The sequence below is a fragment of the Lynx rufus genome, unplaced genomic scaffold, assembly GCF_022079265.1.
Source record: "Lynx rufus isolate CCGP_SWC_20201006 ecotype Redwood Valley unplaced genomic scaffold, mLynRuf1.p SCAF_34, whole genome shotgun sequence".
Taxonomy (NCBI): Eukaryota; Metazoa; Chordata; class Mammalia; order Carnivora; family Felidae; genus Lynx; species Lynx rufus.
Genome location: NW_025814850.1, coordinates 979,590 through 1,006,519, shown reverse-complemented (window position 1 = coordinate 1,006,519; position 26,930 = coordinate 979,590). Strand labels below are relative to the sequence as shown.

Sequence of the window (26,930 nt, the reverse complement as noted above, 5' to 3'; positions counted from 1 at the left end):
TGTGCTTCTCTCGGCCCACCCACCGGGCCCCATGCCCCCCAAGTGATTTGTTTACCTGACTCTCCCAGATGTCGTGCCAGTATCTCCAAGTCTCCTGGACCTCTTGGTGTAAACATTGAGCACCTAAAATTCATTTATTCCAGTCCTCACATTTCTAAGTATGGAACAAGAATTACAAATGACGGAGATGGATGCCTCCCTCTTCCGCCTCCCTCTTGGTGTAGAAAGTGCTTTGCTCCAGGTCTCCTAGCTGGCGAAGACATAACGAGGCCTTGGCCTCCTGTTTTCCAGCCCAGAGTCGACGGTGCTGCAATACCAGCCAGCCTCCCTTTATAAAGCGGCCGCTTTTTGTGCGGTGTAGTTACCCAACTGAGGGGTTACTCCTATACTCACCTAAAAATGTGGGAGAGGCAGATCAGTGCCGTAGGAATGGAAGGTGTGACCCTGGGCTTTGGAACTGCATTAGCAATCTGCATATTCTCTTCAAGACTTGGTGACTTTGGTGTCCCAGCAGGACGGGGGTGTTGGAGCCCAGACTGCATAGGCTCCATTCCTGCATGCAGAGAAGTTACCTAAGAGAGCCGACCAGGCCAGAATACGATCCTCAGACCACACACGGGCAGTTAAATGTTCACATCATCTAGGGAAAGAATGAACACACAAAGGTGGCATTGGTCTAGGCTCAGGTGGGACAAGGGTGTGTGCTCAGAAGTCTCTGCAGCTCTGGAAAGCGTAGCAGCAAGAACTGAACTACCCAGCTGCAAGCACCTAGAACATCAGATAGTACATAGTGGTGGACGGGGCAGCCCTGAGGGGAGACAGGTTCAAAACCATCTCCGCTCAAGGATGGAGGGAGGGGCAAGTCTGCCCCGATGAGGCGGCCGGCTTCCACCTGCCCTCTACCCACAGTGGGGTCACCATAGTAAGCCCCAGTTTTCTTCTTCCCAGGTGCTGCCCCATACCTGAAGACCAAGTTTATCTGTGTGACACCGTAAGTGGCTTCCCTTCTAAATTTGGCCTTCATTTCTGGTGTCCTCAGTTATCCCGGGAGTAGGACACTGGGTGAGAGCTACCCTGAGAGGGGCTGGAATGCCCTGGGCTACGCGTAGTACTCAGAGTGACCCTGTGTGTTTAAAAAGCTTGAGCTTTTATTTTTCTGTTGGAGACCAGAGTTTGATGGCTTGTGTGTGTGTGTTTTGTTCTTTTTTTTTTTTCTCCATTGTGTCTTGTCAACCCGGCCCTTTCCCCTCCTGCTGCTCCCCATTTCCTACAGAACGACCTGCAGCAATACCATTGACCTGCCGATGTCCCCCCGCACTTTAGATTCATTGATGCAGTTTGGAAATAATGGTGAAGGTGCTGAACCCTCAGCAGGAGGGCAGTTTGGTGAGTATTTGGTCGACAGACCTTGTCCTTGGGAGGGAAGTGTGCCCCCTTTGTGTGCCGGGCCCACGGTCCCACGCACAGAGCCCAGAGCTGGCCACGCAGACCGGTAGAGGGAGGTCCTAGAGCCGCGCTGTCCCTTGGAAACCAAACGTGCACCACGCACGTAAGTGCGACTTTTTTAATAACCATATTAAAACCAGTGAAAAGAAACAAGGGAGGTTAACGTTAATGATACATTTTCTGTAACCCAATAAATCCCAAATGCTAGCGTTTTAACATGTAAGAAAACGTTGATGAGATTTTTGTTTTTGTGCTAAGTCTCTGAAACGTGCTAGGTGTTTCACAGCTACACCCACCTCGACTGGGACTAGCCATATTTTGATGCTCGGTAGCCACCTGTGTTTCCAGGCGGCCACATTCAACGGGACAGCCTTAGATCTTCTTTACATGTGGACAGTTGGGAACGAGTTAAGGGAAGAAGGGGACTGAGCCCTTCCAGAAGGCAAGACTTTGTAGGGAGGAGTGTAAATCTGGACGATCCGACCCTGTCTTGGCCGTGGGGGCAGTGGGCTGAGCCTCTGTCCTTTGAAGGGCTCGGGCGGGGGACGGGGGTGCCCTGCCAGCTGTTGGGGCTCAGGCAACTGAACTGGCTCTCCCGGTCTTCCCCCCCAGAATCCCTCACGTTCGACATGGAGTTGACCTCGGAGTGCGCCACCTCCCCAATGTGAGGAGCAGCGGGCTGAGGCTGCAGACAGAGATGACGGAGGCACCTCCCTGTGTCCCACCACCCCTTAAACAGCCAACCCCCAGATCGTCTGAAACTCCTCTAACTCTGTGCTTCCAGATTTTGTTTGTTTTGTTGGGTTTTTTGTTTTGTTTTGTTTTTGTTTTTGTTTTCGTTTTTTTAAATCTCCTACTCCTGCTACCTTTGAGCGACCTGGGCACTTTTCACAATAGAGAAATGAATGAATGTGAGTGATACGCTTTGACCTAAATGCAAATAAGAAACGTGTTCTCTGAGACCGCCATCAGGGGATGCGGAAGGGGTGGCAAGAGGGGGAGAAAGGAAACGTTCTTGTCTTTTCTTGCTCCCCCGCCCTCCTTTCTCAGCAGCTTGCCTTGTTAGACAAGTGCCTCCCGGTGCCCGCACAGCCCTCCGCCTGCTCCTGCGAGCGGCCGCCACAGGCTGCCTGTAGCTGTGCTACTGCTGACATTGCACTTTTAACCTTGCTAACATCCAAATAGAAGATAGGACTTTCACAGCCCCGAGGTTTCTTTTTAAATTAAAAAAAAAAATTTTTTTTTTCAAGGGCAAAAAAAAACACTGTATCGGCATAGCCTTTTCTGTATTTAAGAAAACTCAGTCAGTAGCCTTCTTGGTGCTTTAGGCATTCAGCTTTCTTCAGGCTGATAATTTATAGAAATCCGGAAATGGGCTTCAGATCCAGCTCTTTAAAAGACATCTGAAGCTGTGGCTTGGCCTTTGGTTTTGACATAGGAAGGTTGAAGGACAACCGAAACATTCTAGACTTTTTTTAATAAACAAAGTTTTTATTTTCCCCTTTAATGTGTCGGCCTGTTAGTAGGTAAGGCTGCGCAGAGGAGTGCTTACAACCTGTCCCCCGTCTGCCTGGACTTGTGCTCCTGTTCCAGAGCCTGGGTTGTTCCTGTGGGTGCCTTATAAGGGATGGGATGATCCTTCCTTCCTCCTTCTCCACCTGACCCCCCTTGTGTATGGCTCCTTCCAGTGTCTGAAGGCCCCCTTGTCCTGTTTGCTTTAGGAATCCTGGAATAAGAAGGTGAGAGTTAGAGATCGAACATGACTCAGACTGTGGGGCCCCAGCCAAGGGTCTAGTTGAGCTCAGGGAATATGGTTTTTATCCTGGTTTCTTGGTGGTTTCCCGAGGCACCTTTAATCACTTCACGTGGTTAACCCAGGGGCAAAGGCTTAGTGATAAACTCGAAGTCTGTCCCTCGTGTGAGGGTGTGCACCTCGGCCTCCCCCCAGTGCTGGTGACCATCTTCTCCCCATTGAGGCCCCGCGGATGAGGGAGAACAGCTCCCATTTACTGTGCATTTCGAAACACTTCATGGTCTCTGATATTTGGTCCACCCCCCCCCCACCCCAATCCAGAGGCCCGACTAGCTTGGGTGGTCCCAGACCACCTTATCTCAGTCGGTCAGAGTTTCTGTGGAGCGCTATTTGTTTTACCCACACTCACCAGTTTCAGAATTAAGGGGATGAGGACCTTCTCTCCAAGACAAACAGGTTGTGCTCGGCCATCCCTGTCGTCCTGCCTAGAAACAGTTGGGAGGTAGTACAGAGCTCTCCCTTCTCCAGCAACACTCTTCAGTTTATAATAAGCTTAACTCAGAAATTGAGAGATTTAGATCAGAGGGACGTGGGGCAAGGATCCAGGCTCCCCTGGAGCAGATATTGTAACGTTCATGGCTTTGAGGTAGCATGTGTATCAGGTTTTAACTCTGATAGTAGCAAGAGTTCTGAGAGGGGCAGAGACTGGCCCCTCCCTAAAAGAACGGAGCCCTCCAGGACCTGCCCACTTTCTCTCCACTGTCTCCCCCTGCCCGTCCCCCGCCCAGCCAAGGGGTTCCCATAGATGGCTCAACCTGCCGGCGCAGTGGTTTGTATGCCACTGGCCCGGTCACTGCGTCAAATTCCAATGTATACTTCATAGTGTAAAAATTTATATTATTGTGGAGTTTTTGTTTCTGTTTTTGTTTTGTATATTGCTGTATCTACTTTAACTTCCAGAAATAAAAGTTATATAGGAACTGTCTGAGGGCGTGGCAGCGCTGCCTCTGGCTGCTGGCGAGTCCCCTTCCCCTGCCTGAGTTCTGGGGGGGCCTCACACCTAGGCCGAGCCTGCTCCCAGGTTGCCCCTGCTCCCAGGCTGCCACCTTAGCCCACGCCCTGGGGCCCAGCTCTGGGGCACGGTGCCACCCCCATCTCAGGTCGGCCGGCAGCTTCCAGGTAAAGGGGTGACGGGAGGAGCCAGGTTTGTACTCTTTCTGCACAAAGGTCTCCGTGGAGGCCTCCCTGCTCCCTCTTCCTTCCCCCCACTCTCTCCTCAGGCCTTTGCAAGCTGCACCAACCTGTCTGGGGTCAGATAAGCTACCAAAGGGGGCTTGGGGTGTAGATACTCCCACCCCACCCAGGGCCTCCCCTCCACAGTTGTTCCATTATCACTTTCTCTTCAGTTCTCTCAGTGGGGATGGACGTAAGCACTTAACTGGCTGCCTCCGACGGCGTGGCAGCCGGTGGTGATAATTCACAGACATCAACGCGCCCACTCGGCTGTCTCCCCACCCCCTCCCCTTGTGCCGAGTGCCATGGAGACCGCCGCTGGGTGAGATAGCAGCCAGCCGCCTCCCCCTGCAGAGATGGAAGGGGAGATTAGCGGCTGCTTTCCCTGCCTCCTCACCCCCGCCAGCTCCCTTGCTGGGCCCCTGCGCCTCCTTCGGGCAGGCTGCAAACCCCTCTTCCCTTGCTTTGAGCTCTGAAGAAACCTCACCAGTAGGTCCTGGCTCCCCAGCCCGTTCCCCCAAGGGCCTCAGTGACCTCCCCTGGACCGGCAGCGTGCCAGGGGGTCCAAATGGGGAGACCATCCTCCTGGCCCAACTTCCTTCCCTCCCGGTCGGTCGGTCGCCGGTTGGCCGGTTGAAAAACGCTGGTGGCAACGGGATGGTGCCACCTGCTGGTGTTCGGGAAGAGGCCCGGGGAGAAGGGAACACGGTGAGGTTCTCTGCTGCCCCTGGCACTGGCCTGGCCCTGGGCCAAAGACTTCAGGATTGCTTATAGCAGCAGCTGATAAGGCGAGCCCCAAGCACGGTTTTTGCCTCCACCCCAGAATTCCTGCCCCACCTTTCCCCAGGCCTCAAACCCTAGTTTTGTCTCCTGAGAAGCACAGACGGCGTTCCAGGGGTGGTGGGCACCCTTGACACACAGAAAAGGGAGCAGGGTACAGGTTACGGCATCAGCCACGCGGGAGTGAAGAAAATAACTGGCTCCAGTGACCGCCCCCCACACTACCCAAGGCTGCCCAACTAAGAGCCACACCAGCAAATTTATGAAAAAAATACTTTACTCAAAAACACTGGTGGCCTATGTACAAAGTACACAAGAATCCCTCTTCTCGTCCCCACCTTCCTTCAGAGATGTTTAAACCTGAGACTCGACCTTCCACCACCTGCTGCCCCAGAGGGAGGAGCTCATGAGTTTGGGAGCAAGGCCTTCTCAGACCTCAACGTTCTGCAACTGTGACGAGGCCTGTTCCAGGCAGAGGGGGAGCGAGATCAGCTTTTACCCCTCACTCCAGGCTCCACAGGCAGGCAGCGTGCGGCTGGTCTGCGGCTGTCTCTTGCAGGTTTTTTCCAGGAGGGGAGGGGATCCACCCTGCAAAGTCCCTGGCCCCCTGTTTGCCCGCCATGGCCTAGACCAGTCCCTGCCCCTCTCCCACCTCTCCTGCAACCAAGGTTGCAGACAGCCGGGGAAAGAAGGTTGGGGCCGGGTGCATGGGAGGGGATAGCGGTTGAAAAGAGATAGCAGGACCGGGCAACAGCACCACAGATGGGACGCCCAAGTCCCCTGGCTGGACGCCAGGAGGCTAAGAAGCTACATATTCAGAGCAGCTCTGACAGACCCAGACTCAAATGACCCATCTGCGCTGTGTGAGGGCTGTGGTCTAGATAAGCTCTCCATTCACAAAAAGTCTCGAGTCCATATTCATTATGCGAAGTATAAAATATTACACAAAATTGAACCCCAGCCTCCCGAGCGAAAGAATCAATAGACCAACACACGTGCATGAGAACAGATGCACGTACATAAAAGCGTATGCGCGCATTTGGGAGGCAAAGCTTCTAACTCAGGAGCAAAACTTAAGCTTAGAGGCAGTTACCTGTCTCCGTGCCCCTTCTTGACTAATTTCATTCAAACAGCTGCTAGGCAGTAAAGGCCCCAGCGGCGGAATAGGTTTGCCTGCATTGAGCAGAGGAAGCTGAGCCCCCTTCCACAACAGAGATGGGCCCGGCGGGCTGTTGGGATGCCTTGATCTGAAGAGAAAGGTGGTGGTGCCGCCGCAACCACGTACCCAGAGGGCAAAGGCAAGGCAGGCCCACCTCGTGCGCCCGTGCGCACACACACCTGCACATGTGCTGCCAACAGAGGCATCAGTATGCACAGCAATGCTAACATCACAATTCATATGAACCCCTCACACTGAGCGTTGTTCCCAAAGAGAAGTGGGGGATTCAAGCATTCACGAGAGCGAGCCTCGGGCAGAGGTGAAAAGACCAGCAGGCGGGGAGAGGCGGGGGTCCAGACCGTCCATCGGGCGGCGTAAGAGTTCCTCCACATGCCTGGCTACATCCATGGTCTCATCCAGGTCAAATTCTCCATCCTGGTCAAGGACGGGGTCAGAGCTGGTAGAGAGAGAGAGAGCAGGAGGTCGGAGGGAGCTGGCATGTGTCACAGGCCCTGGCCCGCTCCCCGCTCAGACCACAGCCTCATGGGAATAGGACCGGCTCTGGCTGGACACCACCACCATTTCCAAGTTGAAAACGTCAGTCACTGGCTCACCGGGAGACACTCAAGCGCTAGTCTCAACTTTCGTTGGCTCATTGAGTGGGCTCAGAGAGTTCATCTCCCCTGTCCCTGTCCCTCTCCTCCTCTGCACAATGAGGCGGTTGGGTCAGGGAGTTCTGCCCACCACAACGCCATTCCATTCAGTCATAGGCTGTCTACAGTGGCCTTTTAACCACGTTGCCCCAATCCTTAGCCACCTGTAAGATGGGTATTTAGTCCACTTTACAGAGGGGAAAACTGAGGCTTGGCCAGGGTAGGAAACTTGCTCAGGGCCCCCTGGCTGGCAAACGGAGTCAGGATTGGCACTGCAGTCTTTGTGACCCTCAAGCCTACGGCCATCATCCCACTGTAGCTTGTATCTCCCAGGTACCTAGACATCCAGCTGGGGCCACACACAGCCTAGAAGAGAATTCTCTACCTTGGGAACTCCAGAGAGAAGCAATTAATACCCTGTTAACACTCAACTCCTAAGAACAACCATCCCGTCTGTAGCCGTCCTTACAACAGCCTCACCTGAGCTAAATGCTTGACCTCAATCCTGACCCCAATCCCACGTGAAAGGTATTCTTGCCCCCATTTTAAAGATGAGGAAACAGAGCATCTGGGACGTTCAATAATTTTCCCAAGGTCACACAGCTAGTCAGCACCAGGAGTGAGGACCCTGCTATATACAGCTTATGCTCTATGCTTTTTACCAGCTGATCTCCCTCCCTGTACCGGGGCATATGCTGGCGCCTGGCCTGGGTGGTCTCAGACCTATAGGAGCTCTGGGTCCCTTTGTCCACCAGCCCCCCCGGGCCCAGCCTGAGCCCCAGAGAACACAGCCCCAGCCCCAGCTCCTCCCTGCGGAGCCCCAGAGAACACAACCTACTTCTGTGGGTACATGTTATAATGAGCCTGGGGGCACACGGCTGGGGAGGGGGCCTGGTCCATGTAGGTGGCACTGGCCCCGGCAGAGTCTGCAGACGCATTCACAAACCTGCAGGAGGAACAGGAGAAGCCTCAGTGACCTCAGGGCAGCAGCTGACCTGGGGAGGGCTCAGGGGGCATGTTTACATCTCTTTGGGGTGTGGAAGCACAAAGCGCCCCCTGGGCCTGGGGGTCCGGCTGCGGGAGTGGGGTCTTGGGTCCTGGTCCCATGGAGACTAAGCTCAGTTCCCTCTCCAGGGCCGAGCCAGGTTTCAGGGGGCCAGGGGGTGCTGGGCCCCACCGGGCCTGTGAGCGGGAGGGGCAGCAGTGAACGGTGAGGGGAACACGGGGGGAAGAGAGAGGAGGCAGCAGGAGACCAGGGCTGGACCCTGGACACTTACTCAGGGACCACTTGCTTGATCTGTGGCTTCACGTATCCATCCACCGCTTTAGCTGCCGGGGTGGGGGAAGTGGGGGTGGGTGGGTGATGAGAACCAAAGTGTCTGGGCGCTCCCAGGAAGGGGAACCTACCCCATGAAGTCGGTCTCCCACCCGCACCACTGCGGGGCCTCAGCGGGGATGAGATTTCCCACAGACTCCCATAAACATCTGCTGGTGGACCCAGTCTGACAGCCACCCAGAACTCTGGCTTCAATCTCATCCCTTCTCCTGCTCCGTTTTCTGGTCCTTTGCTTTCTCTCTCCCTGCCCCACCCCTGTCGAGGAAACTGAATCAACACAAAGCAGCAAACCCAACAGTGGACTGGGGACAGGTTGAAGGAGAAAAACCTGTCCATTTTGCTTCCTACTCTCCCCTTACAGGTAGGTTTGAGGGTGGGGAGCCGTGAGAGCAGCTGATTAAGATGGGAGTTGTGCACTATCTGTGGTATGATTATCCCCCCCCTTCCTTTGCCAGTGGGGCAGCCTCCTCCTTCAGGGGTGCAGACTTGAGAATCCACCCAGCTGGGGAGAAAGCCGGGTCAGAAGCTTTGTTTGCCCTCTTCAGTTGTGAGCCCCGATACCCTCTCCACGTGCTCGGCACCAAACCATGGGCCCAGCCCCCCTGGGGGAAATGGCCCCTGGCTTCTTCTGAGGAGTCACGGCTGCCTAAGCCCCCGAGAGCTCTGTCCACGGGCTGAGGAAGGGCTCGGGAGTATCAGGGCAGGACGCACCGAGCACAGGGGTGTAATACTTGGAGAAGACCTCATCCTTGGGTCGGTCAGGAAATACATAGATGAGATAGCTCAGGTCCCCCAGCCGGTCAGCCAGGGACCGGATGGAGAAGTCCCGCGTGGTGAACGGCTTCAGGTTCCAAAGGTTGCGGTCAGCTGTGAAAAGGACAAGCTCGTTCCCACCACTCACCACCCTCAAGAGGAGGGTCAGGGCGATGGGGTTTTAGATCTGACTTGCAGGGACATTTGGGCCTTTACTAGCCTGCTCTGCGACCCTCCCCCTTGTCTTGTGCTCCTGGGCATAAGGCGAGTAAGTGACCGCAAGAACATTCTACCCGGCAAACCAAGCAAGTCGATACCAGCAAGACTAGGGCAGGGCAGAGAAGGGAGAACTCAGAACTGCTGAAGAAGTCCCCTGGCAACTCCAGAGGCTATGGGGCCAGTGATCTTAGGTTCTCCGCAATGGAAAACAGTAGAAAGGGAATGTATTTCTGAGCAACACTCTTCTACTTTGAGGTCTGTTTCCCCTGGGGAACCCTCCAAGGATGCAGGCCTGGTGGAGAATGGGAAGCAAGGAAATGGTCGTCAGGGCTCCTGGGCTGGAGTGTGGGCAAAGTAGGGCACTCACGAGAGTCAAACTTCCAGGCAATGGTGATGCCCCCGATTTCAGAGTCGCTAAAGCGCAATAAAAAGGTTCCATCGGGTTTGTTGATGAGCAGGTCATGGGCCTGTTGCTTATTCACAAAACCTAGGATGGCCCTAGAAATACGGAGCATACAGTGTCACTCCCGGGCCAGCAGCCCGTGTCCCCTGAGCCCATGCCCTCCCAACCCCCAGGCCCCTCCGCTTCTCACCCGTCATTCCAATGAGGCTTGTGATGCTTCTTCAGCACCTCCATGACCCCATCGAACCACTGCCAGAAGGTGTAGTTCCAGCCTGGCAAGTTCTCCTGAGAGCCCCCAGGATACCCCAAGTCAGGGTATGTGGCCCCGCTGTCACAGGTGGCCCAGGAAACAGTGCCCTCTTGTCCTCACAAATACCCTCTCCCAGTTCCTCATCCTACCTGCCCAGCACTCCAGCGGTCCATAAATGGACATGGCCCCCAACCGTAGCTTAGGGACGAGAGGGGAAACTGCCTCTTGCCTTTCAGACACAGGGGTGCGGGTAGGAGGTACCTAGAATTGTCCAAGCTGGGCAAGACCTCCGAAGTCATTTCTGCCCAAAGGTTTAGATGGGGAAACTGAGGCACAGAGAAGGGAAGGGCCTGGCCACTTAGTTAACATATCTAGGACAGGGACTCAAGGATCCTGACTCCCAGCCCCCCAGCTCCTTCCATTATTCTGCTTTGGCTCTCAGACCTGAGTGCGTTTTTCTTGCTGCCCCCTGCCTCCATTCCTTGGGGTACTAGCCCTCGTCTCTCCCGGTTGTAGGAGAGGGCAGTTGCGGGTGAAGGATGGGGTGCTGGCCAAAGCCAGTAACCTGTCTGTGAGGTGGGGAAAGACTGGTCCCAGTCTGGCGGCGCGTCCCTCACCCTGTTGAACTGGGACCAGGACACGGACATGCCATTATAGTCTTCAAGGTGGCTGCTGCTGCTGTTGAACAGTTTCTGTGCCAGGAACACGAGGTTCTCCTTGGTCAGGCCCCGGTTGCTCTGCACTTCGGCCTTGAATTTCATGTTGAGCGCCTCACACAGCTGCGGCCACAGCACTTTGTCGGGCACGGCAAATGGCACCCTGCCCTGCGAGGGAGAGAAGAAAAGGCAGACTGAAGGCGTAGGAAATACTTACACAAACACACTCAGATACACAGATACCACGAGATGCAAGAAGGGACTGAGACTGACTCGGAAAAGGCGACACAAACACAAGCAGAAGAAAGGCAGAGGGGCTAGACACGCAGTGATAGAGACCCAGACCAGGCGTCTGGGACAGAGATCAGGGACCCAAAACACAAGCCAAAGGAATATCAGAGACCAGAGCCCAAAGGCTGAGTAAGCTCACAGACCCGGGAGATCCCAGTCCTGAGTCCCGGGAGCCCAGATGGAGCCGAGGACATGCCACGGGCAGTGCACCCACACCAGCTGCCCGTCACCTCAACTCAGCTCTGGTGTGGCCCCGGGGTTGGCAGGGGACCACCCAGCAGGGCCCAAGTGGTTGGGGCTGACGCAGGGAGACTCCTAGGGCCTGGAGGGGGCAGAAGTGGCGGTCCCACGAGTACTCACCGGCTCGGCGAAGGCGTTGTCCCACAGCACAGTGGCGGTAGCGTTGTGGTCCTGGCTGCCATGAACGATGACAACCACGGGAAGGGACAGAGTCTATGGCAAAGGAGTGAACGTAGAAGGCACACGACCACCACCTTGCCCTCACGTAGGCAAGACTCCCAGCCCTCGCTCCTCACCCACAATCCCACCCACAGGCCCTCCCAACAAAACCAAAGCAAAAACAAACAAACAAAAAAACTCAGAACACATTTCTTCTTGGTCCATGGCCTAAGTTCTGTGGCTGGTGCCAGCTTATAACCTAGCGAGCAGGCTTTCTGACAGCCTCACGGCTAAATGGTCCGTGACCGTGTGAGGATCCAGAGCTCTCTGGCTTTCCCCAAACCAGCCAGGTGGCCTCAGGTGGGTCTTCACCTTTCTGGGTGACCCGAGGGGGTTGGCAGAAGCGGGGCCTCACCTTTACTTGGAACACAAGCTCATTGCTGCCGACACTGAACTGAGACTCAAACAGGACTGTGAACTTCTCCTCCGTCACAGACTCTGCACCCCTCCGGTCAGCACGCTTAATTCTCTTTAGTGACTGCAGAGTGGGAGGTCAGAGGGGGACGAGGAGGAAGCGGCTGGTTATGAGGACTCAGCCCTGGGCAGACCCTCCCTCCAGGGCTCAGGCCCTGTCCTCACCATGTTCCTGAAGTGCGCGCTCAGGGTGCCGGTGGCTTGGTGGTATTCCATCACACAGCAGTTGTTCAGGATCTCTCCACTGTAGTCGCTGTGAAGGACAGGGGAGCCCCATCGCCACATGGGCCCCAGGCCAGGAGCACGGCTCTGTGCGCTCCCTCAGCCAGATGTTCATGCCAGAAAGCCCTGCCAGCAGCCCCTGCCCCATCCCCTGAGAGTGTTCCTCGCCGTGTCTCGGGCTTACTTTCTCATTAACCTGAGGGTACAGCAAAGTCTCCAAAGTCTACCCAAAGTCTGGGTCTCTGTCATTAGGTTAAAAATTCCCTCAGCATTGGAACTGACGTGGGGGTCTTCAGGGCCCTCTGGCAGCTTCTAGTGCACTTAAAATAAAAACCATGGGACACCTGGGTGACTCAGTCGGGTAAGCATCCAACTCTTGGTTTCGGCTCAGGTCATGATCTCACAGTTCGTGAGATCGAGCCCAGCATCGGGCTCTGTGCTGACAGTGCAGAGCCTGCACGGGATTCTCTCTCTCTCTCTCTCTCTGCCCCTCCCCAACTCGTGCACTCTCTCTTTTTCAAAATAAACATTAAAAAAAAAAAAAAAAGAACAGAGGCGCCTCACTGGCTCAATTGGTTAAGCATCAGATGGGCTCAGGTCACGATCTTAGGGTTGGTGAGTTCAAGCCCCGCATCAGGTAAGCTCGAGCCCCGCTTTGGGTGAGCCCTGCTTCTCTCTCTCCCTCTCTCTGCCCCTTGCTCGCTTGTGCCCTCTCTCTCTAAAAAACAAACAAACAAAAAACCAAAAAAACCCAACAACCATGACCATAGCCCACAAGGATCCCCATGGTCATGGTCAAACCCTGCCCAGCTCCCTGGCCTCAGTGGGTTCCTCTCCCCTCACTCAGGACCGAGCCATGCTGCCTGTCTGTTTGCTGAACATGCAAACTTGTTGCTACCTCGAGACTTGTGCACCTGCTCTTCCCGTTGCCCAGAAACACTTGACCTTCTGGTTTAGGTCTCAACTCAAACATCTCCTCAGAAAGGCCTTCCTTGACCACCCGAGTGGTGATGGCACATCTATCCAGACACTATGATATCACTCTGTTTTCATTATCTTTCAAGAATCTATCACGTTTTGACATCACCGTATTTCGAAAAGCATATAACTATCTCCCTCCCCAGCCAAACTGTAAGCTCTAAGAGAGTGAGAACCTCTTTGCTTTATCATCCCATTCCCAGAACCCACAATAGACACTGAACGCACGGGACCAGGTCTCCCACTTGACTCATTCACTCCCTCATTCATTCATTCATCAGTTCATTCATTCCCTGAATCCTTTGTGGGGGGCCGGCCCTCATCCCTGGACTCCAGGTTCTCCAGCCGCGCCGACCTGCTCTATGCTCTCCTTCCAGACAAGGCCCATGTTCTCTGTGTCTGAAGGTATTCCCTCTCCTCTCTCCACACTCTCTCACTAGCCACCCTCACTGGTCCTGCGTCCAGAGACTATCATTCTGCCCCACAACTACCAATCTCACTTCCACAGAGCCCTACATCTCTCCTATCCAACGCACTACATTTCTCATGACTGAGGCCTGCTCTGCTGGCTTGGGTGACCACAGAGCCAAACTCTGCACGGATTGCAGCTACATCCCAGTGATCAGCCCAAGAACTTGAACAACCCAACAGTGCAACCCACGTTGACCTACTATATGTCAAAGCAGAACAAAGTATACAACAGGACAGCCGGGATGAACTGGAGAGACACTGGTCCATGGCTACAGTGAGGGAGGCTGTCCCCAGTGTCCAGGACCCTAGCTGTAGAGTAGATCTGAGATCCCAGTCCAGAGCCTGGGGAGGGGAAGGCAGGGAAGGGGTCACACGTACTTGCGGGTATTCTCATTCTTGAGCAGTGACTTGGCCTGCTGCTCACTGATGATGGTGGCCTTCACCTGGGGGGGGTTCATGTGCACGTTCAGCTTCCCGCCCACCAGCAGGCGCACCGTTGCTGCAAACTTGGTCTGGGTCTTCAGGACCTGAGGGGGCTGCTTCTCGATGATGAATGTGCTGCGGGGACACAAGTGACCACACCAGACATGATGCCGGCTCAGGGCACAGGGTCTGGTTCCCCTGTGGAGGGAGGCTGCCGGGGCTCAGCAGGCAAATGAAGGCACACGGCACCGCCCCTGTTCCCAGGGAGGCCACTGAGAGTCAGAGGAGATGGCTGGAGGGGAGGCAGTGAAACGACTCAGCAGCTGGCATGGGCTGCGGGGGACAAGGGCAGTCCACATGGTGTCCACAACAGAAACTGGGCAAGGTCAACACCGAGCAGCTAAAGCAACTGAGGACAGAGCGGGGACGGGGACCCGAGGCAAACAGAGACAAGGACTCAAGCAAGAGCCCACCCACCCCCACCCCCACCATCAGCAAAGCACCGCCTGCCTCCCCCATGCCAACCGCACGGGGGCTGGGTGTGGCCCGAGGCAGGAATTACCTGGTCACCAGGGCTGAGATGATGTCTGTGATGGTGGCATTGACCTCAGCTAGCATCTCCTCCACTGGGCCAGGGATGGGCAGCTGCTGGCAGAGGTGCTCAGCTCTGCGGATCTGCTGCCGGTTCTGCCAGATGATCTCGGCCAACTTCTCGCACCTGCACGGGAGCCCCAGGCCAACGGGAGGACAATGGCATCACGCCGTCCCCCAGGCTCGAGGCTGGGAGGCTCCAGTCTGAGGAGAACGCCCCAAGACCCAGCTCCGCCCTCACCCAGGAAGGCTCTGCGCCTAAGCCGCCACTCCCGACCACGGAGCGGAGCGGAGCGGAGCAGAGCAGAGCAGAGCGTCCGCCTTCCAGAAACACAGAGAAATACGCAGAGGCAGCAAGCCTGAAGTGGGTCCAATCGGCCCGAGCGTCACTCTGCACACCCAGCCCTGCCCCACTCCCCAGCACGGTGACTCCCTTCCTGGGCAGGGGGCACAGACGGGGGCCCCAGAGTCCGCATCAGGAACCAGAACCCCTAGTGAACTAAGTCTTGCCGCAGGACAGAGGGAGCCGGCTGCTCATGGAAACGCAGGAGGCACAACGAGCAGCTGGTTGCACCACTCCCAGCCCCTGCCGCCCCCTCCTGCCCCCCGCCACCCCCCACACACCATTACCAGGACTGCAGCACATCCAGGCTGCCCTCGGGGGGCCCTCCGTTCCCCGCCAGCTGCTGCCGCCGCTTCCACTGGATCAGTTCATCATCCAGAATGATGGTCTGCTGCTTCCGCAGCAGCTGCAAGGTCTTCTGGTGCTTCTCGGCCAGCTCCTGAAGGCAAGTGGGGAGAACACGCCCAACTGCAGGCCTCGGGAGGCAGGGCTGGGGGCCAGGGACCAGGCCCCAGGCCCAGGCCTTCCCCTCTTCCCAACCTGCTCTGCCCACACGCCCCCCATGGGAGAGAACGATCTGGCCTCCAGCTCCGCTGGGTCCTGCTCTCTTCCTGGCTCTAGCCCTCTCTCGGCTTCCCCGCGCCCCTTGCGATGTGCACCTCAAGGCTTGGGAGGAGAGGACGCGGATCCCACTCACCACACGGTACTGCTGCAGCGTCTGGGCCTCCCGCTGCAGCCAGGCCTCCAGGGACACCTGCTTCTGCTGGAGGGCCGTCTCCCGGCTCAGGCGCTCCTGCGGGTTCAGCTGGGCCAGCTGGGCAAACTGAGCTGGAGGAGGGAACAGGACACCCATGACCATCATCTCCCAGCTTCCTGCAGGAAGCCCAGGGGAACGCACACACACGTTCTGGAGGCCAGACCCTCAAGGGACACATCTGACCGATGGCAAGCTGGCCTTCTGACAGCCAAGGGTGCCAGAGATGAGCAGGCTCTGGTCTCTGGCCTCTCGCCTTTGATCTCCCCTCCTGGGGGTGTGTAGGTGGAAACCTGAGGGTATAGCTGAGGAGGATCCTGCCCCACGGCCTCCCCTCCCACCTCAGTCTACACAGCTGGCTGCCCAGACCTCCTCACGCCACACGGGGTCCAGCTTGGAGCCTCACTGCCTGGTTTGATGTGTGCCCTCACCGTTCACTAACTGGGTGAACTCGTGCATCACGCTTCTGTGCCTCAGTTGGCCCATGTGCAAAATGGGAGAATCCTGGCCCCTGTCTCGGTGGCTGGCTGAGGACTAAATATGTGGGAACACAGAACACGTTCAAGGAACTGCCCGGCACGCACACGCTGCAGGGATGAGCGTGTCCTTACTGGTTAGGGGGTCCCAGGGCAGGCTTAAAGGGTGACAGAGACCAGTAGCCGCTCAGCCCCATCCCACACATCAGAGCCCCCTCAGGGCAGCCCCTGCCTGCTGGCTTTGTCCCATCTCCAGCTTTGTCCCATCCCCGGGAGCACAGCCCTCTCTCCTAGGGAAGAAGGCATTTCTCTAGGTGCTGGGAGGTGCCTAACGTGTTTGTTTGTCCAGGGTGGGTCACCGTGAGCTCAGCTGACCAACTGGAAGGAGACAGAGAGGAATAGATGGAGAGAGGGAGAGAGAGGGGGGCGGGAGAGGGAGGGAGAGGGAGAGAGGGAGGGAGAGGGACAGAAAGAGAAGGGGCGAAAGGGAAAAGGCGAGGGAGATGGGGAGACAGAATGCCCAGGGCCCACTGGCAACACGAAAGCAGCAAGATCCTCTCAGGAGAGGGAAGGTTCTAGCACCCAAGGGTGCCAGAGAGGGAGGCAGGTTCTCTTCACACTAGCTGCTGGGAAGCTCATCCATGGCAGGAAAGGGGAGTCGGTGAGGCCTCAGTACCCTCTTACAAAACATCTATTATGAAATTCTCAAGACCCAAGGAAGGCAGAAAGAATGATGCAAGGAACACCTGTCTTTCAGTAACCCGGCTTAAAGAAATCAAACATTTCTCGGGGTGCCTGGGTGGCTCAGTCGTTTAAACGTTTGACTTTGGCTCAGGTCTTGATCTCACGGTTTGTGAGTTCTAGCCCCACATCGGGCTGTCTGCTGTCAGCACAGAGCCCACTTTGGAAACTCTGCCCCCCTCTCTCTGCCCCATCCCCGCTTGCGTGCACATGCATGCTCTCTCTCTCACAAATATAAACAAAACATAAAAAAAAAAAAGAGATCAAACATTTCCACGTTGAAAACTACCTGTACATCCTTCCCTGCTTGCACATCCGTCCCTGCCTCCAAAGGTAACCACTATCCTAAATGCTGGGGTTATTACGCCTTGCCGATCACCTATTTGAATATCCCAGTGTCAGGGTGCCTGGCTGGCTCAGTCCATACAGCATGCAACTCTTGATCTCAGGGTTGTGAGTTCAAGCCCCATGTTGGGTGTGCAGTCTATCTAATTTTTTAAAAAAAGAATATTCTAGTGTCCTTACTTGGGCCTGAGTCAAGAGGAGGTGAGCATCAGCACGTCTTGGGCAAGTTCCTGGCAGGCTGCTGAGGGCCCTCTCACACTGACCTAGGTCCTGCCTCATGGACACACAAGCTGGGACACACAGACTAAAGCAACTCTAACAGTCAGGAAAAGCCCAGAGCTAGAAGACAACTGGAAATATGGTTTGGAGTCCACTCTCGGGGACTGAGAGAGAAGAATACTGTCCAGGCCTGGAACACAGCAGAGCAGTCTGGAGCCACCTCGGAAATCCTGCCCGCATCCCCAGGGAGGCGGTGGTGAGCCCCACACCTGGGCCCAACCTCCCTATGCAGGTGACCCACTTAGGTCTCTCCTGGCACTTTGCAGAAGCTTCTGGGAGGGAGGCTAGCAGACATGAGGCAATTGTCTGCTCCACTGGAGGGAGCTGAGCCTCCCCTTGCACAAACAGATGATAGCCTATGTTTCCCATGGGTGAACTTGATACGTGAGACTGAACTGACATGACATGATGGGTACAAACCCACACCAGAATCAAACCCAAATCCATAAATAGGAAACAGAAAACCCAAGAATAGGATTGGAAGTACTATCAACCAGTCAAAGACTTTGGGTAGAACTAATAGCCTGAATTCTCCCGTTCCCTAATCTAGGAAGAGGGCCACCCTTTCTCTTGTGTCAGTCTGAGATGGATTCAGATGGAAGAAAACATGCTAGAATCATCCCACCAACTTTTACTCAATATCTACTTTGATTTAGGCAATCTGTTGAGGAACCCAGAGTATTGAAAAAACTAACAGGGCAGGGAAAGGAGGAGAGCTTAAATAGTATTTAAATAGTTTTTAAATAGTTTTTCTTTGTGTATTTTGAAGCATTGTTATTAGATGCATAGAAATTTATTATCTTTTTAATACTTTAATAATTATTAAGTGTCCTTCTTCATCTCTGATAATACTTTTTGTCTTGAAGTACACTTTGTGAGGTATTAATATGACTACCCTAGACTTCTTATTCTATTTTCCCACAGCATATCTTTATACGTGTTTTTTTTTTAATTTAAGGGGCACCTGGGTGGGTCAGTCGGTTAGGTGGCCAACTTCTGCTCAGGTCATGATCTCACAGTCTGTGAGTTTGAACCCCATGTCAGGTTCTGTGCTGACAGCTCATAGCCTGGAGCCTGCTTCAGATTCTGTCCCCCTCTCCCTCTCTCTCTGTCCCTGCCCTGCTTGTGCTCTGTCTCTCCGTCTCTCTCTCAAAAATAAATAAACATTTAAAACATTTTAATGTAGGAACACCTGGATGGTTCAGTGGGTAGAGTATGTGACTCTTGATCTTGGGGTTGTGAGTTCGAACCCCATGTTGGGTATAGAAAGGACTTAAAAATTAAAAAAAAAATCTTAAAATAATTTTTTAATTAAAATTTAAAATGTAGATAGCATATAGTTGAGTCTTGCTTTCATGTGCTTTCTGACAATCTCTGCTTTTAAATGAGGTGTTTAGTCCACTAATATTAAATATAATATATTTTTTAAGTTTACTTATTTTGAGGGAGAGAAAGAGAAAGAGCACAGGTGCACAGGGGAGGGACAGGAAGAAAAGGAGAGAGAGAATCCCAGGTTCCACACTATCAGCTTGGTGGGGCTTGAACTCAGGAACCCTGAGCGGAAAACCAAGAGCCAGATGCTTAAGGATTGAGCCACCCAGACGCCCCTAAAATTGCTACTTTTTAATGAAACAACCTGTGAGACATACATTCTTTTGAAGCCCAAAAGATACGTTCACCAAGCTAGAGTATAAGCTGTGCCATAAAACAAGTCTCGTTACATTTAAAAGAATTGACATCATACAGAGTATGTTCTCTGACAATCGTGGAATTCAATGATAAAAAGCAAATGAAATCAATGATATGACATCTAGAAAAGGAACCCCAAATATATACTTCTAAGAGACAATACACTTCCAAATAATGTGTGGGTAAAATAATTATTCAGAAAAGAAATTAGAAAATATTTCAAACTGGGCATCTGGCTGGCTCAGTTAGTGGAGCATGTGACTCTCGATCTTGAGGTTGTGAGTTTGAGCCCCACGTCGGGTGTAGACATTACTTAAAAATAAAATCTCTTAGAAAAAGAGAGAAAATACTTCAAACTGAGTAATTATGAATGTACAGCGTATCTAAACTCATGAGATGTAGCTAAAGCATTGCTTAGAGGGAAATTTAAAGCTCTAAATATACCTATCAGAAAAGAAGAAAGGTCTAAAGTCAATGACCTAAGGTTTTATCTTAAGAAGGTACAGAAAGAGGAACAAAAGCAAAGGCCACTTGATACTTGCCTATTCTCGCTAGGTTGGGATGGAACAGCTCTGGGGTCAGTCTGGAATTGGGGGAAGATGGGCCCTGTCTCAAGTCTTCTCAAATTATACCGGAAGTTAATTGGCTCTGAGTTAAATTTTGTTTCCCCACATGCTTATCATGACAGCCGTTGGCAAACTACAGCCCTAGGAGACAGGAGAATTTTCCACTGTAATCTCTTCCCTCCAGCTCCATCTCCTATCAGGGAGGCTCAAGAAAGGGCATTTCTGGAGTTCTGCCTGTCCCCAGCCTGGTTCAACAAGGAGACTCCCAACCTAAGTCCTCCCCTGAATAGGAAACACTTTGTCCATATTCATTCATTCACTGAGGTAGTCACTGAATACCGACAATTAGGGAGAGAATATTATTTAGTAAAGTGCAGGGATTTTATGACATATCTGTAATTGAGATCCAGTTCTGCAACTTATTATTATTATTTTTTTTAGTTTATTTATTTAAGTAGAGTCTACAGCCAACATTGGGCTCAAACTCATAACCCTGAGATTAAGAGTTGCGTGCTCTTCCCACTAAGCCAGACAGGCACCCCCAATTCTGCAACTTATAAGCAATCTGGGCCAAATTACTTGTTCTCTTGGAACCTCAGTTTTATCATCTACAAAATAGGGATAATACAGCTACCTACTTCCTGGGGCTGTTGTAAAGGTAGGATTGAAAAATGCACGCAAAGGGCTTGGCCCGAAGCCTGGCCCATAGCATGGGCTCAGTCACAGGGGCCATTACTTCTCTAAAGCTTTGGGTAAGGTTTCTATGGAGACAGACGCTGACACTGCCCCAACCCTGCAGGAGCTCACAAAGTGGTTGTCACTCCTGTCCTCACGACACACACCGCCCAGGCGGCCCTGGCCTCACCCTGGATCCTCAGGCTCTCCTGATACTGGATGATGAAGTACTCTTGAGTCTGCTGCAGCTTCTTCAGCTCATTCTCTGTGTCCTGTGTGACCAGTCGCAGCTCCTCAAACGTCTGGTTGATCTGGAGGTGTTTCTGGGACATGGCGTCCACCAGGATCCCAGCTGGAGAACTACCCTGGGGACATCAGGGGGAGAGTGTGGGCAGCAGTGAGCTGGGCGGTGAGGATGGCAGAAAACCTCAGGCCCTGGGGAGCGCTAATACTTCGGACTGCAAAGTTCAAATCTAGGGTAAGAGGTAAGGGTAATTTGAGTCGGAAGGATAGTCATTTGCCTGAATTGGTGTGGAGTTGGAAAGGAGGGAAGCAGGTGACCTGGCAGATTATGGCAACTTCATAAAGCACAGAGAAATTTCTAGTGTGGTCCTGGCCTCCACCAGACTTGCCCAAACAGGGTCCACCTAAACTCTCTTTGGAGAGACTAAAACTCAGAATGTCCCAGGAGCAGGAAACCTGGGGTTTTCCTACTAATGATGATGACCCCTCATTCCACATTCACTCACTGATCCAATGCCATGGACCATGTGAGATGCTGGGGACACAGTGGGGAACAAAGCTGTGTGAACACACATCATCTGTGTCCTCACTCAAGACATTCTTGTAACTGAGGGGAGTTACAGGGAAGGTATCAATAACACTTTCTTGGATCTGGCCTTGTGGGTGACCTAGTCTGATCTATTCCTTGAACATCTGGCTGAGAGGAGACGGTTTTCAGGGTCTTTCCAGTAAACTATTCGCAGAATAAAATTCAAACTCCTTCCACAGCCTCCACTGCGCTAGCTGATAGCCTCTGCCTACTCCACTCCCAGTTCCACTGCTGCCCAAGCACACCGGCTACTTTCTGTTCCTAAATACACAAACACGTTCCTGCTTCAGGGCCTTTGCACTTGTTGTTCCATTACTCTGGAACATGTTGGCACCAAAGCTTCCCAAGGGGGGCATTTCAACTGGCACCCTTTCAGAGTGACTTTCCCTGATGGGCCAATTTAAAATAACACCACTCTTATCTGAAAGTGTCTTGATTTTATATGTGTTTCTTTCTTTCGTGTCTGCCCCCATGCACTAGGATGTAAGCTCTCCAGGTGCTAGGACCTTTTTGTGTACCACAAAATCCCCAAGGGGTAGGTGGAACCAAAATCAAAGGTTCTCAAGAACAGCCTGATGGTTGGGAGAAGGAATCATTTCCCCCCTGCCCATGACAACACCTGTACATAGACAGGTAGTTCTTAATTGGAGCTAAATTCATTCATGTGTTTACAGATAGCTCTGTGGTGGCAATAAGTCAATAAGGGACACAATAGTTTTCCCAAAAGACTCTGTGACCTGCCTTCTGCCTCTTCTCTGGCTTTACTCACTGGGGTTCCCCAGGTGGCCCCCTTCTCCCCAGGATGACGGGGCGGGGTGGGGGGGGGGTTCCTGCAATCCTTCAAATGTGTTAAGATGGTTCCTGCCTTCCTGCCCACACATATACTTTGTGACTTTTGCTCCTGTCTCTTTCTTCTTCCCCTTCCCTCCCCCACCCCCATAGCTTAGACGGCCCTGTCCTCAGGACATCCCCCTGCCAGGCTGCCCCAGTCAGAGTTAGGTACTTTTTCCATATGTGCCTCCTTAGTACCCAGCTTACCCCTAGAGAATCTATCATTTCTTGAATTCCTTTTAGGTGGGAACTGGGCCTTCATCTGTTTCTCTAGTCCTAGCCAGGACCTCCATAAATGTTTACTGGATGAACTGGAAAATTCCTGAAATCAGTGTCCGCCACAACAAATAAATAAGCTCCAGGCACTATTCTCTGGTCTTTACCGAGTGATGTCATTTTGTGAAAGTCATCTGGCTTTACTGCAGATAATAAAATGTTTGCCCTGTTGTCCGAGCAGGTGTTCAATGCCTTCATGATTGCAGAGTTTGGGGGGTGAGGCCCTTTCTGCCTCTCTGGGCCTCGCCTCTCTGAGCTTGCCAGGGTTAGCTCTTCTGACACAGAACTCAGTCCCATGTCTCCTCCCAGGCACCACCGGAGAACATTTCTAATTTTGACCCCAGCACCATTTTTTTCTTTTAATGTTTATTTGCTTTTTGAGAGAGAGAGAGAGAGACCAGGGGAGGGGCACTGAGAGAGAGGGAGAGAGAAAATCCCAAGCAGGCTCTGCACTGTCAGCGTGGAGCCCAACACCAGGCTCGATCTCACAAACCTGTGAGATCATGGCCTGTGCTGAAATCAAGAATTGGATGGTTAACAAACTGAGCCACCCAGGAGCACCACCCCAGCACCATTTATTAAACGACAAATCTTGGGGCACCTGGGTGGCTCAGTCGGTTGAACATCTGATTTTGGCTCAGGTCATGATTTCATGGTTCTTGCGTTCAAGCAAGATCGGGTTCTCTGCTGTCAGTGCAGAGCCTGCTTCAGATCCTCTGTCCCCCACTCTCTCTCTGCCCCTTCCCTGCTCATGCTCTCTCTTTCTCAAAAATAAACATTAAAAAAAATGATAAATCTTTTCCCTTGTGGTTTGTGATGCCATCTATAACGTGGGTTGAATTTCCAGGTGTGTGTGTGTGTGTGTGTGTGTGTGTGTGTGTGTGTGTGTGTGTATGTGTAGGGCTTCCTCTTCTGTTTCACTGGTCTGTCTATCCCTGGCCCACACAGTATCTCATTTAATCCTGACACTAACTCTACAAGGTAGATACTATTACTAACCCCATTTATAATTGAAAAAACAGAGGCTCAAGTCACACAGCTAGTAAGTGGCCAACCTGGGGCATGAAGCCAGGGACTGTACCTACATGCACTGCAGCTTCTCACACTTGTCCATGTCCCTTATTTCCCTGGTGCTGTCTTGCCAGCGTTTATAAAACATAGTCGTGTTGGGGCACCTGGGTGGCTCAGTTGGTTAAGTGTCTGACTTCGGCTCAGGTCGTGATCTCACTGGCTGTGAGTTTAGGCCCTGTGTCGGGCTCTGTGCTGATAGCTCAAAGCCTGGAGCCTGCTTTGCATTCTGGGTCTCCATCTCTGCCCCTCCCCTCTTCTCTCTCTCTCTCTCTCAAAAATAAACATTAAAAAAAAAAAAAACCCACACAGTTGTGTCTAGAGAAAAAGGCATGTGGAAGGACTGCAGGACTTCCCAGCTCCTCTCCCCACACCCATGGGACACTCACGTTGTTGGCTTCTCGGACCAGCCTCTGTTCGTTGTACAGAATATGCCGGATGCAGCGGACCAGCTCCATGGGGCAGCGGTCATACGTGTTCTGAAAGAACCCAATGGCAGTTACCACTGGCTACCCGCCACTCCCACTATGCCATCACAGTGCCACGTGCTCCCCATCACCTTCCTCTCCTCCAGCCTCTGCCTTGGCTTTCCCTGAGAAACCTCAGGAGCCGTCAACAGACATCTTTATCTCTCCTTGACTCGATTTCCCCTCCCAGATCTTCACATTTGGTTTAGAAACCCACAGTTTACAAAGCACTTCCAATCTGCCATCTCCTTTGACTATATAGACAGTATGACACACACAGAAACTATTATCCGCATTTTGCAGATGAGAAAACTGATGCTCAGAGAGGTTAAGTACTTGCCCAGAGGCAAACGGGTTTGCAGATGACTCAAGACTTGCGGCATCCGATGCCAAGGTCAATGTACTTTCTACCATACGCCTGGCCCTGGGTTCCTATTTTGCTTTCCTCTTCCAGCTTTCTCCTGTTTCCTCCCTGTTCTGGGATGGACTTTTTATTTCCCTGGCACCCTGCTGCTTGCATTTAAGAAGAGCTCTCTAAGAAATACAAGTTAACTTCCAATAAATGCTTGACTGTGACTATTTTATCACCTACACCTTTTTCCTGCTTCCACAGAAACTTTCTCTCTCCTCTATACTCCTCCCCCTTCCTCCCCTAGACCCCCAGTGAAGGAGGAGGTACCTCTTACATCTAAATCCTTCATTAAAGCTTCCTTTATCCAGCTCTTGCCTCCAGGGCAACTCTGTTCCTCTCCTACCCAACTACAGACTTCAGCGATCCTCCCACCTTTAAAAGAGTCCTAGGAGGGGGCGCCTGGGTGGCTCAGTCGGTTCAGCTTAAGCGTCCCACTTCAGCTCAGGTCATGATCTCACAGTTCATGGGTTCGAGCCCTGCATGGGGCTCTGTGCTGACAGCTCAGAGCTCAGAGCCTGGAGCCTGCTTCAGATTCTGTGTGTCCCTCTCTCTCTGCCCCTCCCCCGCTCACTCATTCCCTCATTTCTAGGAGCTGTCAGTCTTCTTTTCGCCAGCAAAGGAACTTGGACTCAGTCCACCTCCATCCCTTTTGCTCGATCTGTTTAGAATGCCCATCTTCCTCTTCTTGGGGACAAACACACCCTACCCCTTGCTTTGTCGTATGGTAAGGGAATCTGACAGGTCTGATTTAGAAAGAGGAGGTGGGGGAAATTGAAGAGCAGAAAAGTTGCCGATTAGCTCAGGGTCACATGGTGAGTCAGTGACCAGGCCAGGAAAAAACCCAGGGGTTCTGAGGCTGGAAAGAGAAGGCAGACACTGCTTCCCTGCTGAGGACCCAGCCTTCACACCCACCTGGAGCTGCGTGGCATAGTGCCCCAGTTTGATCTTCAGTAAGAACCCATCTTCCCCCACTTGGTGCTCCGCCTTCTTCTGCAGCTCCTGCACCAGGCCCTCCAGGAGCTGGGTGGCCTGGGCTCGGTCCTGGGGATTGTCCAGGTCGATGGCATCCCTTGGGGCAGGGCAGAGGAGAGAAGCCTACTGTTGTCCTTCCTTGGGCAGAGAGGTCAGGCACCAAGAGGTACTGGGAAATCCCAGGCTCCAGGCTAAGGGCACTCCAGAACCCACAAGCCTTGTTCCCAGCAACTCCATAAGCATCAGAGTCCAGAATCACCCCCTCTCCCCTCCCAGGGTCCCATTTCCCTGTTCCCCTTTCCCAGGGACACCACCCCTTCTGCACGGAGGGACAGACGGGACTAGAATCACTCGAAACCACAAAAAGGAGAGCTAAAGGTCAAGGGGCCTGGGTGGGTGGTAGGGACCCGCAGAGCATGGCGCAGGGGAGGGGCACCTACCACGGCTGGCTCTCGATCCAATGCGCTAAGTAGTGCCGAACCTCGATGGGGAAGTGCTGCCCGTACAGCACCTGCATCTGGCGCAGCGCATCTCCCTGCAGCTGCTGGGCTTGGATCCAGCCCGCCATGTCCGTTCACCTAGGGCGAGCGGAGGGCTGCAGAGGCGTCTCCACGACAGAGGCAAGGGCTGGGCCTGTCTCTGGCCCTGCCATGCCCACCCGTCCCTGGACCGCGGTCAGGCCAGGCCCCTCCCCTCCCACAGACAAGCTTTCCTGTGCGGGAAGAAAGACGGTGAGGAGGGGAAGGCCGCTCTGCCCTCCAACAAGGAACCCGCGGAGGCTTGGGGAGGGGCTCTCGAAAGTCAGGTGCCCTCCCCCTCTTCCTCTCCCCTCGCCCCACCGGGGCTTCCCCAGAGGGGGACAGCTAGAAAACTGAAAGAGAAACTTGACGCGGAGGCCCACGGGCCCTCTGGGTAGGGCTGCAAGAACCCCCCACCCTGCCTCGAACCCCGAGTCCCCATTTCTGGCCGGAGGGGTGTGTATTATTCCAGACCAAAGTTAGGGCAACGGCACCGACGGCTCCCACTGAACGGCTCGGTCCCCGCGGGCACGTGGCTGGGGTGGTTAAGAAGGGAGAGCTGCGGTGACAGACGCCGCCTTGACCGCCCCCCCAAACCCCAAGCCGTGCCTCACGGTCTCCCACTGTCCAGCGCGACAGCGCCCCCTGCCCTCTGCGGGCGGGAACGGCGCCCACCCTCGGCCCCCTCCCTCGGTCCGCGGCCAGCGTCCCGCGTCAGCGCCCGCGCCGGCGCCCGCGCCCAGGCTCCCTCTCGGTCCGGGACAGCGGTTCCCGCGCCCCGGCCGGCCGTCGGGTTCCGGCTCCGGGGTCGCGGGGGGGCCGGGGCGGGAGTCGAGCGTCCCATCTCCGCGTGCGCCGCTCGGGACGCGCTGCCGGGCCACCCACCTGGTGGCGCCGAGCCGTCCGGCGGCGGGGCCGGCTGTCAGCCCCGCGGCTCTCGCTTGCGGCCCGGGCTCCCGGCGGCGGCGGCGGCGGCTGTTACTACAGGAAGGAGCAGAGAGCAGCGATTTCCTCCTCGAAGGTCAGCTGCCTCCGATAGACCAAACACAGCGCGCGAGCTCTCGCCAACACCCCTCCCAGCCTCTGTCGCTCCCTCCTTGCCTCCGCCCTCGGTCGCTGGCTCCCCCGCGAGTGCGCAGCGGCGGCCGCGGCCGGGCCCCTGGAGGCGAGGCTGGGCGGCGCCGCGCCTGGGGGCT

General features: G+C 54.0%; 2 protein-coding genes across 12 annotated transcripts in view; one reads left to right on the top strand and one right to left on the bottom strand.

Annotated features, from left to right (window-relative positions):
* Window positions 1-4,184, top strand: part of STAT3 (signal transducer and activator of transcription 3) — a 69,195-nt gene extending 65,011 nt beyond the window's left edge. For 3 of the 5 annotated variants that reach the window (XM_047093306.1, XM_047093303.1, XM_047093304.1), the window contains 3 exons: window positions 949-991; window positions 1,274-1,386; window positions 2,059-4,184. In XM_047093306.1, the coding sequence (XP_046949262.1) occupies window positions 949-991; window positions 1,274-1,386; window positions 2,059-2,114 (212 nt within the window). In that variant the 3' untranslated portion in view covers window positions 2,115-4,184. The remainder of the gene's footprint in view (window positions 1-948; window positions 992-1,273; window positions 1,387-2,058) is intronic. The other 2 variants (XM_047093308.1, XM_047093307.1) reach the window with 1 other exon arrangement.
* LOC124522097 (signal transducer and activator of transcription 5A) lies at window positions 2,232-26,706 on the bottom strand. Of its 7 annotated transcripts, none has more exons than XM_047093298.1 (21): window positions 26,620-26,706; window positions 25,657-25,794; window positions 25,157-25,313; window positions 23,755-23,844; window positions 20,549-20,723; window positions 15,531-15,661; window positions 15,121-15,272; window positions 14,462-14,617; window positions 13,855-14,034; window positions 11,971-12,058; window positions 11,747-11,869; window positions 11,293-11,385; window positions 10,603-10,809; window positions 9,926-10,020; window positions 9,700-9,830; window positions 9,072-9,227; window positions 8,302-8,353; window positions 7,863-7,970; window positions 6,731-6,828; window positions 3,609-3,684; window positions 2,232-3,172 (listed from the first exon to the last, which is right to left on the bottom strand). In XM_047093298.1, exons 2-20 carry the CDS (start codon window positions 25,782-25,784, stop codon window positions 3,620-3,622), a joined length of 2,385 nt encoding a protein of 794 aa, XP_046949254.1. In that variant the 5' UTR covers window positions 25,785-25,794; window positions 26,620-26,706; the 3' UTR covers window positions 2,232-3,172; window positions 3,609-3,619. The 7 variants fall into 7 exon arrangements, with proteins under 7 accessions (XP_046949254.1, XP_046949255.1, XP_046949253.1 ...); XM_047093299.1 differs by having other exon boundaries at window positions 6,766-6,828; XM_047093297.1 differs by having other exon boundaries at window positions 2,232-3,684.
* Window positions 26,707-26,930: the final 224 nt, after the last annotated feature.

Excerpts from the sequence above, each read along its gene's own strand:
- LOC124522097 (XM_047093296.1), bottom strand. The coding sequence starts at position 25,784 with ATGGCGGGCTGGATCCAAGCCCAGCAGCTGCAGGGAGATGCGCTGCGC. Across the intron at positions 14,618-15,120 it reads CTGGATGTGCTGCAGTCCTG|GTGCGAGAAGTTGGCCGAGA; the intron begins GTAATGGTGTGT and ends GCTCCCGTGCAG. Across the intron at positions 10,810-11,292 it reads ACAACGCCTTCGCCGAGCCG|GGCAGGGTGCCATTTGCCGT; the intron begins GTGAGTACTCGT and ends TCTCCCTCGCAG.